Here is a 13,279-nt window from a genome sequence, read left to right on the forward strand (position 1 = left end):
ACCATTCAGTATATATAAGAATCTAAACAATGAGTAAAAGTGACAATTTGATGACATCAAATGAATTGAGTGAAAGATTCACAGGTATTAGGTAATTAGATTAACTCAATGAGTCTTTGATGGCCAAGACATGAAAGGCATATAATTACGCAATGTTGTTTCACGAGATTAGCAGTTCTTGGGAGAAACATCTGTCTGATTTGTAATAACAATTAAATAAAGAGTATGCCGAGTGTCAATGGCTAATTCACTTTGTAAACATTAAATTCTAAGAATATATGACAAAATAAATGTTGTATTTGAAAAGTAAAGTCCGAAACAAAGATAATTATAGAACAGTCAATACCGATATTGCACTGTGATAAAAACATTACGCTGAAACATTTCTAGAGTTACCGCCTATCAAAAGCTTCAACGTAGTTCGCTATATGTTTTTTGAGGGGATGAATAGATGAATCCGAATCTAAACTTGGGGAGGGGGTGGGCAAAATTTTATTCACAATGTTCACCCATGAATGTCATATTAGATTTAGTTGTATATATTATCGTCATCTTTGTTCAGTCACGTATACATGTGTTAAATAAATCTATAATTTCTACGCAAATTTCCACTTGCAGGATAATATATGGGATATATTTCCTTTTTCATTACAAGAAAAACACATAAAAAACGTCAGGTGTCTGTGCTTGCAGACGGCAGACAATCGATAGTTTAAAACAGTGAGCGATCTCAGAAATGATAACTCCGAGTTATTCATGAATATTGTAGTTTTGTCTTTTGGTGCGAATTAACTAAGACTGATAAATGATGTTTTGGTATTTAATATTATAATACATGTTCCTGTGAAATGTGCAAGATGGTTTTATATGGATGAGTGACATTTGTTTGGTTAATGTGAAATCTACTTGTACAATTAAACCTTTAATTGGTTTTCTTTATTTTTGGTAATTAGCATTTTAAGGAGGCCGACTTTAGTTTTCATTGCGCATGTTTTTTTTCGCATTTTTTTAAAATAAAGTGTATTTCTACTTTTTATGAATTTTCTTATTTCATATTATCTATAAAATTGAACCAGTAAACAAAATACAGATAAAAATATTTAGATTTTTTAAGAAAAAAAAATTATTTTTCAAATGATTTTTCTGTGGTACTGAAGGTAAGCGTTGCCATTGTGCTTTAATGACGTTATTTAAGTATTGAATCCTTATTTTTTGAAAGATATAGTCTCATAACTGCAACGGTGTGTGCAAACAAATTGAATAACGCGCGTTAGCGCGTTATGAAAATTTGTTTGCACACACCGTTGCAGTTATGAGACTATATCTTTCAAAAAATAAGGATTTAATGCTTATATTTACATTTTTTTTACCTTATTGCCTTGTACGCAGATGCGAATTATACCTTAAAATGACTGTATTGTCCTATGGGTAAGTTCAAATTAATGGAAGAACCATAGTAACAGCCACAAGCGTGATCTTTGATTTTTGTTTTTGACGTTCTATTTATCAGCGTTCAACGTTTGTGACGTCACAATTAACACTCGTGATTTAACCTTTTAGTACCCTGTCTGTGTTATGGTGCTATATCTGCAGTAGCTTTACATGCAATATTTATGTGGAATGTAAATATTAAAAAATAAAGCGTTATAGGAGTGCGTTATAAGATATAACATAAAACAAAAAGTAAAAATCGTACGTTATTCAAAATTTGCATGTACACAGAATAATGCTATCCTCGGTTTTTTTCCTTAATTTTTGAATGAATCCATGATACTAAACTACATTTGTAATATTTCAAATGTATAGAACATGTTGTGTTTTTCATATTTTGAGATGGCCACCACTTAAAATCTGGCGGTAGAATTTCAAATTTTTTACATTTACATGTAAGATAGAAAATAATTATTACTAATCACTTATGACAATTTGAGAATGAAAAGCTCTTGTAGTATATTTTAATATGCTCCGAATTTCGGAAAATGACAATTTCCTAGATGTATATATTCCTATAGTAAATGTACCTGTATTTTGAGATAGACCCTAAAAAAACTAAACGGTCGATTTTCTTAAAACTTCGTAAATGAACTGAAGTTGGTGTAAATTACATATAGTTAAAAAATAAAGAGTTTTGCTATTGTAGTGTTTCCACAAAAAAACCCCAAATCGGCATTTTTAAATCGTGTCCAATGACCTATGCAAGGATCCAGAAAATTTTCCCGGTAAAGGGATATCTATGTCTATTAAAGGGGGATTTGTTTTCGAAAACTTTACTTTTTAAATTTAAGAATTCAATTTTCCAAGGAGGGGGGGGGGTTCTTATGGACCATATTCACAAAGATGTATGTACATGTACCAGGTACCTATAGTTGCACCTCGTGTTAAACAAGTATTATGCGAACATAGCATAAACAATACATGTTCAGTCCCTGTCGTCTACCTGCTATTAATGTTTGGGTGTTTTTAAATTTCGTGAAAGTCGTCCAAAATTAATATCTACATTATATTATGAATTATCTTATTGAATTAAACTTAATCTGTAGTCTCTTATTATGAAGCAACACAGCAAGTTTTTTAAAAAATCATCAAATTATATTTAAATAATCTGGAAAACGAAGTTTGGACAGAAAGACAGACAGCACACAGGTTTTTTTTTACTGTCTTTATGCATTCCATGACTTCAGAAAAACACAATTTGGAAAATTAAATACTATTAAAAGAACAAAATCATAAATGATGAAATAAATTGAAATTACTCATCATAATTAAACAAGAATCTGGAAGACAAGTATCCATATGCCCATTTCAGCGAATAAAATGACAAGTTACAATCATTTTTCTGTTTGCGTCGCGAAGAAATTGTTTGAGATCTATGTTGCTATGGCGTCACAATAGGAACAATGAATGTAACGTCATCACGTTTGTTAAATCTATAGTATTTATTGAAAAATGAAAATTTCCGGTAAATGGCATTGCTTACTGTAAAGGCTTCAACCCCCCGCCCCCCCCCCCCCAACTTAACATAATTTGTTGCGCGGAAGCGCATCAGGGTAATCATAACAGCAGAACATATATATTTCAAATTATTCATTAATTAATTATTCATTTACATATTGGCATTAAAGAAAAATAGGATTTTAAATTTTAAATTACTATTTGTTTGCGTTGCGAAGAAACTGTTTTAGATTGTTGCTTTGACGTCACAATAGGAGCAATGAATGTAACGTCATCACGTCATCACGTTTGTTAAATCTAGAGTTTTTATGGAAAAATGATAATTTCCGGTAAATGGCATTGCTTACTGTAAAAGCTTCACCCCCCTCCCCTCCTCATCCTAACTTAACATAATTTGTTGCCCGAAAGCGCATCAGGGTAATCAAAACAGTAGAGATATAATTCAAAATATTCATTTATTTATATTGCCATTAAAGAATAATTACTATTTAGTTTAAACTTTATTTCATTTTGAATTGTACATCAATATAAACAATAAATAATGCAAACAGGATTCGGAAACAAGTTGTTACAACTTATATTAATCCGTTTCCTTAATCAAATCAGGGTAATCAAAACAGTAGAGATATAATTCAAAATATTCATTTATTTATATTGCCATTAAAGAATAATTACTATTTGTGTACTGGGCGTGTAAAAATGACATCCACAAGATACAATATCTTCACACGTTTATGTAACTATGATTGTAGTTGATGTTTGTAAAATATAAAAGAAATGTATATAAAAGTGTTATCAATATCAAAGAATTTGATAAAGAAATCTTTCATGGGGTATATTTATATTAAGATTACATAGATATACCCATACATGTTGTGGACTCATATCCCTATATTTACATCTGTTTCTTGTTTGTTTCTGAGAAAAACAATTACCACTAAAGGGTATTTTTTTTTTCTCAGAAACAAGTGTCTGTGATTTATTAATACGAAATCTTTCACTGTAGCTCTACAGAAACAGCCAGACTGAAATCAACACGCCCTGTATATCGATTGGTCGAAACCTACATAGACTGAAACTGACAGGACTAAAATTTACACGCCCCGTTTATCGGTTGGTCAAAACTTACAGCGACATAAGAAAAAATTAGACTGCACGAAGTATTCATGACGATTTCAGACTCATATTCTCATAGGAGAAGATTTGGCTGTTTCTTTTAGCTTTTAGCTAACGTACTGATGTACATTAACATGCAGTAATTAAATGAATTTTACTTACTTTATGCAATTAATTTAATTTGTTAAAAGAAAGGTGTAAATATAAATAAGAAAAAAGCTGTTTTGGTGATTCCTGTGGGTTATGAAGGTAGCGATCATTGCAGTAAAAATGTATATAACCCGCTAACGCTTTATTGTTAATTAAGTTAAAATGATGCTGATATCCTTATTTGAATTGGAAAAAATTAATTTAGGGAGATGTTCATGTAAAAACTTAAAAATCATATTAATGTTGGAAACTTGTTTAAAAGAATATTTTATCAATCAAATTAAAGACCTAGAAAACGGATTGCATAATAGAGGACTAAATAAGGCATAGCTTGATGTCCAACCCTATTATGTATTTATTTGCATAATAAAATATTTGTTGAACTAAATTGCATAATAGATATGCCTATTGAAGAAAGATATGTTTAATAAATAATTCATTCTTTTATACAAATGGTCTATGCAAAATTATTACATTTCGTTGATAAAAAAAAGCCAATAGATACACAGAAAATATTCGACTAAAAAATATGTTGTGAAATTTTTTGGAAAGGATAAAAAGATAGAAGCCTTTTCGGGATTCGAACTCATGACTTACAGATTCATTGCTAATGCACTAACCCATTGCGCCATGCTGTTTGGTAACAGCAATGAGAAAGAAAACATTTTTAAAATTATTTATCGGAAATACGTCACAATATGAAGGTGTCCCACATCACAAATTGAATATAGATATTGGAATTACTTTTCCCATGATTTCATATAGTTTATTAAGAAATTGTTTCATTTTCTATATTCTGTCCCAAGAGTATCCTTGATTAACATTTTGCCTATTTACTCGATATTTATAAATTCATCGGTGTTCAAATGATGTAAATTCCAAAATATGAAAAATTTCCAAGATTTCTCAGTTGAAATTCCCCCGTTAGTTTAAAATCAGACTGAGCAACATGAGTCTTAAATCCACGTTTATCCTGATAATTGACACACCACTTGTCAATTTATTTGATATGTTACAATAGCTGTATATTACATGCAAACAATGCTCATATGTACGAAAGGCGAGAAGGATCATTCGAGATTCGAGATTCGAAATACGAGATTCAATATCTAAATTAACCAATCAATTCATGGATCTGAAAACTGTATCCTAGCAACATCAAACTGTTCTTAATAAAGATCATTCGTACATGCTCTTTCCTACAAATAAATGTCTTAATAGCTCTTATATAGTGGTTATAAAATGGTTAAATTAACATTGATGAATTAACCCCACACAGTATAAACAATTAAATTAGAAATAACACTGTTGGCTTTGCGAATCTAAGTGGTTTTGTTTGCCCTGTATGTATTTCCCCCCGAACCATTTTAACCCGAAGTGTATTCGCCCCAACTGTGTAAAAATCGGCTCGCGAAGAAAGATCTGTTTAATCTAAATGTTTTAGCTATGAAACGAAACTCAATGAAATAATCGACATGTCAAAATATAGGTTATGATAAAGTCTTAAACCATAGAAGATATAATGATTTACAACCTCAAAGACAAAAATCCAGATAAGAATAGTGTATTGTAGGGTATGGCAATGCCATTGTCGATATGAGAGAGAGAGAGAGAGAGAGAGAGAGAGAGAGAGAGAGATACAGACAGACAGACAGACAGACAGACAACAGACAGACAGACAGACACAGAGAGAGTTTTGTAGTGTCAAATTCAGTTTGATTTAGAATTTGGAATTGATTTGATTTGTTACAAGCACATATAGAAAATAATTAAGCCTCTAAAACGAGAAAAGAGAGGAGGTAGCTAGGGTAGGGCAGACCAACTAGCAAGCTTTAATTTTAACGGTGTTAGCGCACCTGTGATTTACATCGACTCTCTCTCTCTCTCTCTCTCTCTCTCTCTCTCTCTCTCTCTCTCTCTCATCACCTAGCATTTCCTTTTCCGTGAGGGGGTTTGGGGTATTTGTGATGTCTTACATTAGCTAGCGAAAATGATAAAAAAAAACATGAGATTTTCTTTAAATTGTGTGCGGATGTTGTACGCCAATAATCTGTTTTCAGTATATACATTTCAATAGGGGGGGGGGGGGGCTATATAGACCTAATTAATTTGTCAGTTATTCTGTCCCCACTTTGTTTTCTCTTCGTTTTCCAGGTTTTTTTTATTTGGCTAGGCAAATTAATATAAAACTTTCTGTGTAGCTCCATAACGATGCACTGTAGATAAATTATGAGTAGTTTTGGTTTTGATAAACAGGTACATATCCGCCCTTGATTTTTAATTTGACTCTTATAATCGGATTTAATATTCCAATAATTATAGGGTAGGAAAGAGTAGACGGGACTTTTTTGCGCGTATCCTACTGTACCATTCATTCAACAAAGGTATTAGCACTCATCGAGTTCGGCTTGCTTTCCTTTTCTTTCATCCACTGGATTTAAAGCTATTAATTTTTTTAAATATTTTGAATTTATGGTCTGATTATATATAAATTAGAGCTGCGCTGGTGCATATATTTACCCAAATGGACCAAAATATAACCAAATGAATCTAAAAATTTTGACAAAATTAGTTTTAAACGTACGACTCTTTTTCAATTCTAATCGGGTATGTCCTTTAGAAAAATCTTGAACCACACACATTTTAGCAAATAAAACGGCAATTGTTTCATTTTTTTAAGGGGAGGGAGGTGGTGCCGGTAAAGGACATGTATTGCTTGTGGCAGTTGTGCTATACTCTCATTTGTTATAATAGGTAATACTACATATTGATATAAAATGAAAGTTTCAAATTACACTGTACATAGCTTCTATCACGCATTTTGACCCTTGCGATAGTTTAAAACAATTTTCAAAGCATTTAATGTAATTCAACCGATCATTTTTGAAATTTAATTTTCTGGATCCCCGCCTGATACGTCCGCCTTCTTGTATATTAGAATTACATGTACGTTGACCATATGTACACGTTAACTTAATCGGCTATGTTATGGGACGATAACATTTTTTATCAATGTTTTTGCAGGATATGTAACAAATAACAGCCTGTTTATGGGTTTTTGCCGCCATCTTTTATGCATTCCACACACCACTCACAGTTTCTTTATTTGGTGTTCTGTGTGTATGGCGACAAGTTGGTAAATTTGCACCACTCACCCTTTGTAGCTTCATCCTGATTACATTTTACATCTGGCTAAGTGTAATGTAGTAGTATATTAAATACACACATCTTTGTTAGCACTGCTTATTTACATCTTTAGAGATTTACTTTCAAAAAAGTAAACATTTGTTTGACTTATATGTAATTATTGTCAATTTTGGTGCGGTGGGGGGTAGGGGGTAGGAAACTACAGAGAAACTTTAACTTGGCTGTGAAACATATGCTTTTATTCTTTCTTGTTGATATATCAATGAATGAATTATAACAAAATATATGTACAACAATTAATTTTGAAATATTCATGCACAATCAAATAAAAGGTTTTACTGTTCTCTGCACAAGAAATCGGCAATGTGAACAAATTGGCACCCTATCATCCCTACCTTTAATTGTAGAGAGTAGGTATCCTTCTATATTGAAAACAATTCCAAAAGTAAGACTCATAATAAGTTGTTTACTGAGGAAAAGGGAAAAAAATTGTACTTATTAATAATTCCGTATGATGTGATAATATCTCAATGATTTGTTTATAATCATAGTACTAGTGTATCACTGTATGCATACATAAAAACGATAGGTAATGATTATATTTATTAGTGAAACAGGACAGATTATTTATATTTAAATTATTTAGATACATGTACTAATCTTCATACGGGGATCTAGAAAGGAGGGGGTCAGAGGATCTGGACCCCCTCCTCGGGAAAATTTGAGCTTATTAAATTTACATAGTAAATTTTTTTAAAATTGGCCTAGGACCCCCTACAGAAAAAATTAGCTACGCTTATGAAGTTCTCTACCATAACCGCATTTTTACACAAAAGGGGTGAATAAACCCGGGTTTTAAACTATTACTGGTGGTGAAATACCTATGGGTTCAAACGCATCAGGTGGAAATGCACCAGGGCAAACAAAATCACTTAGATCCGCGAAGCACACTGCATTATTACTAGTCTACTTAGTTATTCTGTGTAAAAGTAAATACAAATAATTATTTAGTTAGGTAGGGAGAAGTGAACATAGCATTTATTTGTATATAAGAGCATGTACGTATGATTTTTATTTAGAACAGTTTGATGTCGCTAGGGTACATATTTTCAGATCCTTGGTTTGATTGGTTAATTTAGATATTGAATCTCGAATTTCGAATCTCGAATCTCGTATTCCGAATCTCGTATTTCGAATCTCGAATCTCGAATGATCCTTCTCGGCTTTCGTACATATGCCACTTTCTTCAAATAGTAAAGTAAGATTAGAGTTGTTTTTTTTTTAATTGAAAATAAACTTATTAATGTAATGAATGAATAGAATTTATGAATTCATCTGTATAACGAAAGTAAAGTACTAAAGTATTAATCTAATGTATGGCGAATGTCAACATTGATATTCAATAGATACAGAAAAAAACCCTTTTGTTTTATTTGCATCACATTTTTACAATTGATGATATCTACTTTAGATATTTGATTTTCTTTATATTGCCTTTGTGTAACTCACATACAAACAGATTGTCATTGTTGTCCACACATAAACCATAAGGAACCTTTAGACCACAGTTATCAATGTAACGGAGAAACTGTCCATTCTGATCCAGAATGTGGATACAATGGTTGTCACCGTCTGCTGTCAGGATGCGACTCTGACTGTCTGTTGTGATACCACGGGGTTTAAATGGTTTGTTCTTAGTAACTGAGGGATGACCGGTGTATCTCCATCTGAGTTTTCCGTCCTGATTAACCACCACTACTGTACCAGCCGCAGAGTCTGCTACGCAGATGTCATGGTTTCTGTTCTCTGTGATGTATTTAGTATTATAATTCCCTGAGTACAGAGGTCTGCCTTCATCATCAAATTGAATTGTTTGTTTCTCTGTTGTTCCCAAGTAACGGACAACTTTGGATTGAGTTTTATCATCACTGAACATGGTAACCAGGAGATCACCAGTAGAGGTGACACTCAGCTGACTAGGCGTCCATCCCTTTAATGTGATTAACTCTTCTGTCTGTCCATTCTTTACTTTACACACTGTCTTTGTTGTCCCACTAGTATACAGTAGATCACCATCACTGTCTACAGCTATATCATATGGGTATTGACCTGATTTTTTGTGGATTGTCTGGAGGAGTGAACCTTTACTGTTGAAGCATTTGATATCGTTGGTCTTTCCACTCGTCCATATCTTGTCATCATTCAGACATGTTACACTACGTAGTATTTCATGCTCAGTCTGTATTGTGGCAACAAGCTCCGGTTCATCCAGTAGTTCTCTGACTGAAGTGATGGGTTGGTTGAGTGACACGATATTTTCTTCTGTAGCAGTAGATAATGGGGTGATCTGTCCAAATAAACTATACAGTTTTTCAAGGTCTATTGGTTTTGGAATAAATGTTGGCAGCGATACCTGAACTTTGGGTAGAAGCTTCTTGAACTCTCTGACCTTAGAGCTATATTCAATAGTTGAAGATACTTCAGTGGATTTCTCTATTTTCCTAATGGCTTGTAAAGCTTGTTTTATGAGAGACTGTATCTGTTTGATTTTATCCAAATGTTTCTGTAGAATGTCTCTATGTTTCGCTTTTATCTCGCTAATTTCAGTTTTCATTACGTTGATAACGATGTCGATTTTTCTGTGCCATTGCTCTCCTTGATTGGACATTGCTGATGTAAGTTTCTCATATCCTCCATCCAGGTTGGAAAGCTGATTTTCCAAGTCGCGTGCAATTTCTTCATACGTAGGGGAAATATGATTTTCAAACTCTTTTGTATCTTTTATAAATTCATCTTTCTTTGTCTTGAAAACGTCTGCAACTTCTACAAATTTATGTCTTCCATGTTGTTCAGATGCCATACAGGAAGAACAAACAAAAATGTTGTTGCAATCCTTGCACTGAAATTCACAATTTTTGTGTGTATGAGTTCCACATTTAGGATAGATGAGGGTCGATCTTCGTTCCTGGAATGGAACTATTTTATGTTTATCATATCCATCCGAGATGTGATCTACTACACAGGGCTTACAGAGGTTGACATGACAAAAGTCACAGTAGCTGTGTACTATGGTGGTCTCACAAAGGTCACATCGGTGTACATCCTGGGCACTAGAATGAGGATCCATGGTTGTTCAATCTCTAAAAATTTTTTAATAATTTTAATACCTATATTTTTTAGGTTTAATGAAAAGAATAAAAGGTTTTTAATGTTTTCTTAATATTTATAATTCATTATAGTCAGACAGAGAAGATTGGATTTTTCATGAAACATTATTTGAATTTAAATTTCTTTATAAAATTCACCTAAATTACTAAAATTACCCCCCCCCCCCTTTTCAAGTTTGTTTAGCCTACACCTAATATTAATACAAAATCATTGGACATTTTTCTAAACTTTATAAACCACTTCGAAATAACTTGAGCTTATATGGATGCGTTTGATTATTGTGTATTGCGTTGAATATATACAGAACATTAGATTCAAAACGAAAGTAAGTTTTAAAATTTCTACTCATAACGTACATCGAATTAGAATGAAATGTTTTAATAACCATATCTATATAAACTTGATATTAGTTGAGTGAATATGCAATTAAAGATAAGAATATACAGACCTTGTTGAAAAGAAATTACAAAGCATTTAACTTTCTGGTATGCGTGCCCCAAACATGGCTGTTCCTATTGTAACCACCTGATGGAAAAAAAAATACGCGAGTTACTTCCCGTACATTGATATCGACGTTGCCTGAGGCGTGTTCGGCAGAGCGAGTCGCCAAAATCCCTCATACCCGCAACACAATAGCGAGCGCTCACGAGCCACTCGATCTGCGGAACTAGCCTCAGACTGGAATCGTTTACTAGATCTTGAACTTAACGCTGAACACCGCTCGTAAACTGGCAGTGTCCGCCATATTTCTCTTTAATCACTGCTGTCTCTACAACCCTTATATAAGGGACAGACCTCTAAACAGTTCAAAGTACTTCGCTGTAGAGGTCTCACCTGTGTGGACGTACATTTTGCCTCGCCGTGTTACTCGGTCGCGATGAAATTATCAAATTTTACGCACCTTTTTGAAGCCAGGAGAATACTAACATCAAATAAATTGGTCAATGCATTATTTACGAACAGAAAATGAACATAAGATAAGAAAAAATGTATAAAATCTAAAGACCACGAAAGGAATACTACATGTCGGCCACGAGGTTCAGGTGTGCAATCGGGTGTAACGAAATCGAAGGGTTTATATACCAGGTATCTTTGTGACGGTGCCTATTTACGAGCGGTGTTCAGCTTTAAGGTCAGGATTAGTTAAAATAAAATATGGAAAAAGCAAATGAAGATTTTACAGTTTAATAGTGATTTGTGAAGGTGAAACTGTGCAATATCCTGTTTCGTGAAAATTTGACAGATGTATATTGACACGTGTATTATTTATATATTATATGTTGTAGAGTGTAGAGCGGATGCCCCTGTGTTTAAACGTACACCTGTTTGTGTACATTTTGCCACAAATATACACATTTTTTTTAGCGTGGGCATACATTTTGCCACAAATATACACATTTTTTAGCGTGGGCATAATACGATTTCTTTAGGTTTTTAAGGCGGTGGACATACTTGTATACACAAAGTTAACTTAAAGAGTTTTATAAAATAGGGAAGCATCTCTAATGGTGGACATTATGTTACGACATACAATCCAGTCGGCGGACATTATGCCACAATTTTTATAATTTTTATCGTGGTCATTATATGATTTATCCAAAATTTTAAAGTGTTATAATGTTACGACTTAAAAAAAAGAATATTTTTATGTCGGACACAACTACATAACGAATAAAACACATTAATTAATTCTGGTTGACGGACATTATACTACAATTTATAACGTGGGCCTGAAACTATTTCTTCAAAGTTGAAAGGCGATGAACAGAATATTACGACTTTTATAAAACAATAAGGAACATTTATTTCCTGTTTGCAGACATTATGCCATAATTTTTCACAATTGTTAGCGTGGACATAATATAATTTTTCCAAACATTAATTAAGGCTGTGGACATTATGTTATGACTTTAAGAAAATAGGAGGACAAAATGTTACGACTTACAATTGCTTTTGGACATAATGTTACGACTAACGATTCAAACATACAATCCTGTAGGCGGACATTTTGCCACAACTTTTCACAATTTATAGCGTGGGCATAAAACAATTTTTTAAAGGAAAAGGCGGGGATGATAATGTTATGACTTACAAATATTAGTGTCAAACATGATACGATGATTCCGAATTTTTGACGGACTTATGTTTCAACTTTTCGAGATTGTGTATATACATATATAATTCAATACGATCAGAGTATATATTTCATTCTTTAAAAAAATTCAGATCATTGAAGGCAGACACAATATTACACAAGGTGATACCAAATATGATATCTAAAAATTAAACGGTATAGTAATGTGTTCAACATTTATTTAGCATATAAAATTATATATTAAACCTTCCTCGTTGATGGACATGACACCAGACATTTTCTTCAGAAAAAAGCCGACATTTTTACCGATGGACATACATGAAATACAATGCAATTTACCCGATACATATAGTAACAAGAAATCATATTGACGCAAGCGTCAAATGGGCCGCAAAAAATATTATTGTTGTATGAATTATTGGTTGTTTACATGTACATAAAAACACACCTCAAAGAAGAAAATAAAAGTTGATTGTACTACTTTTTATGGTATTTTTTTAATTCTTTCAGCAACTTGTTTTGTGGTTTAACATTTTACTATTATCATAAAGAATCGAGTTCGTTACTGTAAGCGTTTCTAACGGTAATTGTATGATAATTGCCATAGTATGAAGTAATGGAGAACACATTGATTTGTATATTACTCCAATA

The 13,279-nt window shown here is 32.8% G+C and overlaps 1 protein-coding gene and 1 pseudogene across 1 annotated transcript; one reads left to right on the plus strand and one right to left on the minus strand.

Moving 5' to 3' along the window:
- LOC128160910 (acetylcholinesterase-1-like) overlaps positions 1-13,279 on the plus strand; it is a 128,465-nt pseudogene that overhangs the window by 32,842 nt on the left and 82,344 nt on the right.
- Positions 8,645-10,492, minus strand: LOC128160326 (uncharacterized). Its single transcript, XM_052823628.1, has 2 exons — positions 10,383-10,492; positions 8,645-10,103 (listed from the first exon to the last, which is right to left on the minus strand). The coding sequence occupies exons 1-2, from the start codon at positions 10,490-10,492 to the stop codon at positions 8,828-8,830; spliced, it is 1,386 nt and encodes a 461-aa protein (XP_052679588.1). The 3' UTR covers positions 8,645-8,827.

The sequence above is a fragment of the Crassostrea angulata genome, chromosome 8 (assembly GCF_025612915.1).
Source record: "Crassostrea angulata isolate pt1a10 chromosome 8, ASM2561291v2, whole genome shotgun sequence".
Classification (NCBI taxonomy): domain Eukaryota; kingdom Metazoa; phylum Mollusca; class Bivalvia; order Ostreida; family Ostreidae; genus Magallana; species Magallana angulata.

Excerpts from the sequence above, each read along its gene's own strand:
- LOC128160326 (XM_052823628.1), bottom strand. The coding sequence starts at position 10,492 with ATGGATCCTCATTCTAGTGCCCAGGATGTACACCGATGTGACCTTTGT. Across the intron at positions 10,104-10,382 it reads AACCTCTGTAAGCCCTGTGT|AGAAATTGCACGCGACTTGG; the intron begins AGTAGATCACAT and ends CCCTACGTATGA.